Source organism: Cebus imitator, unplaced genomic scaffold (assembly GCF_001604975.1).
Source record: "Cebus imitator isolate Cc_AM_T3 unplaced genomic scaffold, Cebus_imitator-1.0 Scaffold369, whole genome shotgun sequence".
NCBI lineage: Eukaryota > Metazoa > Chordata > Mammalia > Primates > Cebidae > Cebus > Cebus imitator.
In genome coordinates, this window is record NW_016107684.1 from 166269 (window position 1) to 172007 (window position 5739).

At 32.0% G+C, this 5739-nt stretch overlaps 1 protein-coding gene across 4 annotated transcripts in view; it reads left to right on the forward strand.

Annotated features, from left to right (window-relative positions):
- Nucleotides 1-4587, forward strand: part of RNF138 (ring finger protein 138) — a 40418-nt gene extending 35831 nt beyond the window's left edge. For all 4 annotated transcript variants that reach the window (XM_037730934.1, XM_037730933.1, XM_017507128.2 and 1 more), the window contains 2 exons: nt 114-221; nt 2212-4587. In XM_037730934.1, coding sequence (XP_037586862.1) covers nt 114-221; nt 2212-2280 — 177 coding nt within the window. In that variant the 3' untranslated portion in view covers nt 2281-4587. The remainder of the gene's footprint in view (nt 1-113; nt 222-2211) is intronic.
- Nucleotides 4588-5739: the final 1152 nt, after the last annotated feature.

Sequence of the window (5739 nt, forward strand, 5' to 3'; positions counted from 1 at the left end):
CAGCTTCTCACGTAGATGTTTTTGGTAATGTATGTCTGTGTTATTTTAATACTCTCAATTTTATAACATTTTGTTTTTCTTATTTTTTGTTTAAAACAATCTGTTTCTTATAGACATGTCCCATTTGTGTGTCTCTTCCCTGGGGAGATCCTCGCCAGATAACTAGAAATTTTGTTAGTCATCTAAATCAGAGACATCAGTTTGATTATGGAGAATTTGTGGTAAGTGAATTCTTCAAGATTAGGAAAGTACCGTTTAAATAGTCAAGTTAAGTAACTTTTTGAAATCTAACTTTGAATTTTGTGCCAAGCTATTCTTTCTTACTTGTTGGATTTAGTGCAAGTTCTTTGGTTTTTAATAATATTGGTGAACTTTAGCTTACAGAAATAGTAAAAATTGAGTTTACTCTCTACCTTCTGTTCTAGAGAGAGAGTTAATAGAGGAACAGCAAGCACCTAGATTAACAAAATAATTTACATGAATATACTTGTAGATTTAAGAGAAAATTGTACCTACAGAAAGGTGAAATTGATATAACATATGGAGGATATATTTCTCATGTAGTGTAAGTTGCTTGTTATCTATGCTAGAAATCTTAGATTTCTCACATCTAAAATGTAAGACACATGCTTTTTAAAAATGAGGGAGCTTAGTTATCAGGCAAAGCCAGGTTACAAAGAGACAATATTTAAGAGTGTAAGGGAAGTTATATAATGTAAAAATGAATTCATAAAGCAAAATAGATTAATTTCTACTTCCAAATATGTGTGATGTAGTTTTTTAATTAGGAGAAAACTTAATTCTGAAATTGCATATTATTCAACTTTAGTTTAATCAAAAACCCTATTTGAAATTAGTCCTGATAAAGAATGGCTATTTGTTTTCCAGTTTAGGTAAGCACAGTGATATGAACAAAATCTACATTTTTGTCTGCCTTCCGCTGTTGGAATTACATCATTCTTGTTAAATGGTTTTAAAATTTTTTAGAATTTGCATGATTTAGCGTATTTCAAAAAAATTAAAATATATAAAATATAGGTGTGCTTTATTGTTTTAGCAATTTTATGAAGTAATTCTAGATTATTATTAAATTCTCATTGTGAGAAAGAGTTCTATATCTAGACAAATGTATTTGGAAATACAAAGATTTGTGAACCACTTTTGATCTAATTGTCAAATTGTTTTACCTTGCCATAGAAAAGTAGGTAATCAAATTATTTGAGATTGTCAAATTGAGGCCTTGACTTTAAAGCAAGTCATGGGGCATAAAATTGATAGCAAATACAATTTTTAAAATTAAGGATAAGTTTTATAACTTCTTGTTATAGTTAACAATTTATTACTTGGCTGGATGCGATGGCTCACGCCTGTAATCCCAGCATTTTGGGAGGCCAAGGCAGGTGGATCACCTGAGGTCAAGAGTTTGAGACCAGCCTGGCCAACATGGTGAAACCATGTCTCTACTAAATATACAAAAATCAGCTGGGTGTGGTGGTAGGTGCCTGTAATCCCAGCTACTCAGGAGGCTGAGGCACAAGAATCACTTGAGACCGGGAGGTGGAGGTTGTGGTGAGCCAGGATTGCCCCACTGCACTCCAGCCTGGATGAGAGCCAAACTCCATCTCAAAAAAATAAAAATAAAAAAAGAGAATTTATTATTCAACTCATAATTCAATAAATGCATGTTTTCTTAAAATCAGTATACTGTCAGATATTATTTGGCATTATTTTCTAGAGATGACACATTTACGATTGTGATGATTAACTTCAGTTGTATTTTTCATTTTTTATCTTTATTTTTTAAAGAGACAGGGTCTCCCTGTGGTGCCCAGGCTGGCCTCAAACTCATAGTCTCAAACTGTCTTCTGCCTTAGCTTCCTGAATAGCTGTAACTATAGGCACATGCTTACCCAGCTTTACAATTAACTGCATTTTTTATTAATCACTTAGAAGGCATTATAATGGCTCAGATTTTGTTCTCTACTGATCCTCTCTATTGTTTGTTATTCCTGAACAGTTACAACTGAACTTAATTTTTTATTAAATTTCAGATATTCAAATCTTGTATCTTAAAAGATACCATTATGCATGTTGTACATAACTGTCCTAAGTGTGTGTAATGTGTATCAAGATATCTAATGTATTGGGCAAAATATTGAGTAGTTGAGTATGTTTGTTTTTCCTGTTGACATGTAATGTTACCATTTTTAGAATCTTCAGCTAGATGAAGAAACTCAGTATCAAACTGCTGTTGAAGAATCTTTTCAAGTAAACATCTGAAGGCTGTAGACATCTCTGCATCTTTGTACCTGCAAGTGCCATCTTTAAGGGAAAACTACATGAAGTCACCATTTCAGTAACTTGATGTGTATATTAATAAAAGTAATTCAGTCATTTTAGGTTTTGATTGAAAATAAAGGTGAGGCTTCTAAAAACTTCATCCTCTTGATAAGTTAAAAAATGAAAGTTATGACATTAGCTTTAAAAGTGTAAAAAAAGATATTTCACTAATGTAACGGTGAAAGAGAATCCCTGTTGTACTTTATCTTTTTGTAATACTAAATATTCTTGAATTTTTCATTATGTTGCTTTTGAAATTTGGTGCATTCCTCCCATTTACTTTATTATTGTACACAGATAACACACAGTAGCAAATTTTGAACAGTGTGATTGATGTAAACCTAACAAATCTGAGCCAGTTATTAGAGTTGCAGAGTAGAAACTTGAAGTGCTAAATGGAATAATCCAAAGGAAATTTTTAAAATGCAGATTCTAGCTGAAAAATTCAACTATAAGAAAATTGTATTTATATAACATTTACTATTTTTGAAGACTAGTGAGAGTTCTGTAATAATTTTAATTCTTTAAAAAGTGAAAGCTTGTAAAGATATTTTGTTTTTATTATTAGAAGGAAATACGAAGAGAAAAATTTATTTCTTTCATGGGCATTTGGTAATTTCAGTCTTACTTTGACTGATTTGTAAGCTTGGAATTTACTAAGCTGAATAACAGCTCGTTAGCCTCAGAATTTTCAATAGCCAGTATTTCTGATTAACTAAGTTGAAACTTTTATTAGAAACTTTCAGTTGGTGATACTGTATTACTGTATTCTACAAGATACAAATGAGAGATTTGGCTTCATCTCAGTTTAGAAATTTATTCAAAGCTAAAGATGTATATGTATGTATACATACACCTATGTGTGTATATATACACACACATGTATGTATGTATGCAGTTTGTCAGGTTATATATAGAATTTCTATTAAGGATTTTTAAAATGGACAAACAACAGGGGGTTGAAGTGTTTACCTGATTTGTTAAAATTTTGTATCTCACCAAATTTTTAAAAAGTAACAGTCACATTGCTAAGTGATCTAGTTGGCTGCTATTACACCTTAAAAATTGAGTTTACACACACAACAATTACCTGTTTATATGGTGCTCATTTGTTATTCTCAAATATAATATGTGACCATGATGTAGTGAGAAAGATTCTACCAACCATTCTGTTTCACTACCTTTTAGTCAAAACTGGGTTTGTTCTTAGTATTCATTAATGAGAATCATAAAGTATTTTGTAGAAGGCCCAAATCACAGAATAAAGGATGAATAGATTCACTGACATTCCATACTAATAATAAATTGTTTATGCTTTCTTTAAAATTACTAAAAGAACATAAAAGAGAATCTCAGAAGTAGTTTGCTGCTAATATATACATATATTGTATAAAAAAGGTATATTTTGGTTTTGTTAAAACCCTTCTTGACTTTTCTACACTGAACATTTTTTTAACTTGATTTAATAAAAACGTTAATTTTGGAAGTGGAGTTTTGTAAAAACCTTTTTCAATCAAACAGTAATAACTTTATTTATGGATTATAATAACAACCACAAAAAAAGCCATATGTCTTAATGAACATATGCCTTTGTTTTGTCATTTTATAGGGTGATGTTTACTATGTATGTGCTTGAGCATTTTCTCTGCAGTTACATGGGTGTAATTTTAAAAACAAGCCCTTTTTAAGAGACTCTTGACCATAGTTTTTTCCAGTTTAAAGCAATAACTTTCATAGTTTCTTTCAAAGTTTAATACATCCAATATGTTAAGTTAAACCATTCTGGGATTTGGGAACTTCTTTAAAGGAAAATTGTAGTAGAGGTCATCTTGATGGAATTGTGTTTTGAAGTTTTGTGAATGAGTTAAGTATCACTGGTAGTCTTGCGTGTCTCACATATCAGCTTTTTCATAAGAAAAATACTGACTTTATTTGCTTTTATCTGGGAATTTCTCAATATGGAAATGATTGTTTAAAATTTCCCTTCCTTTTGTTAGTGAGTTGGGAATAGGGATAGACTTTACAGATTTAATTTATGGAAATTAAATTTATGGGGAAAAGTTCCTATTTTTAATACTGCTTATAGCTGAATCAGGATTAAAGGAGGGAAACTGTATTGATACTCCAATACCTTAATTTCACAGTACCACTTAGGAAAGCTATTTCAACAAATTACAGTTTATGTTGTTAAACAGTCTTATTTGAGATGTATTGCTTTATTTTTCAATTAAAAGTGGTTTTCTCCTACTTGTGTGTCTAATTAAAATTTTGTCTGGAGGCAAATATTTAACTCATAACTCACCCTGAAAGACATGTAGGAGATAACCCATTATTTTCCATTTAAAAAAGGGATACAAAAAAGCTACCACATACTGGTGCTATATGTCAGATTTAACTTTATAAACCTATTTTACTCATTTCAAATGTTAATCACTTTAAAAGCAATTTTATGAAATGTCCATGTAGCGAGATTTTCAAGCCCTGTTAGCAGCTAGGCAGAAAACTTGTTAATTGCTTAATAGACACTTTAATATGGAGAAATCACTTTTAAGTAAGATATCAGGGTTATAAGACTATATTGCCAAATGTATTGTCATATACCTATGGGCTGCTTGGTAAGTATTAATTACGATCTTCAGTACATCATAACTTTTACAGAAACCCCTTACAGCTGCTACTCAAACCCTTTGTAGAAGTGTGACTTTTTAGCATACTATGTAGAAAAGGTGTGACCCAGAAAACATATAAATAACGCATACTATAAAAACTCAGACATAAAAGCTCTGATTCCATGATACCACTTAGTGTGTAATGTAATTCTCTGTGCCATTACAGTTTTGAAAAAAGATGGGGAAGGGAGGTGAGTTAAAGATGAATACAGGATCATACACTCAGCGTTTCTCAATTTAACAAAAAAAGGGATACAGGAATCTAAGGAAAATGGGTGTTACAGCCTGTCTCCCCACTTGAACAGCAGTGGTTCCGTCCGGGGATTGAGAAAGATGAAATATGCTTCATTCTTTCCCCAGGATGAGTAAAATGGGTGTATTCTGTTGTGTACTTTATTGACAAACAATTTAAACTATATTGTACAATGTCCTGTATAATGAATTCTTCCAGCCTGGGCAACATATACCCCCTTCTCTACAAGTAAACAAAAAATTGGCCTGGTGTGGTGGTGTGTACCTGTAGTCCCAGCTACTCAGGAGGCTGAGGTGGGAAGATGGCTTGAGATGGGGAGGTTGAGGCTGCAGTGAGCCATTATTGTGCCACTGCACTCCAGCCTGGGTGACAGAGTAAGAGCCTGTCTGAACAAAACAAAACAAAAAAACCAGGAATTCTTAAGATTGTAATAGTGAAAGATGTACTGTAGCATTTAAGACAAGCAAGGCAGGGGAA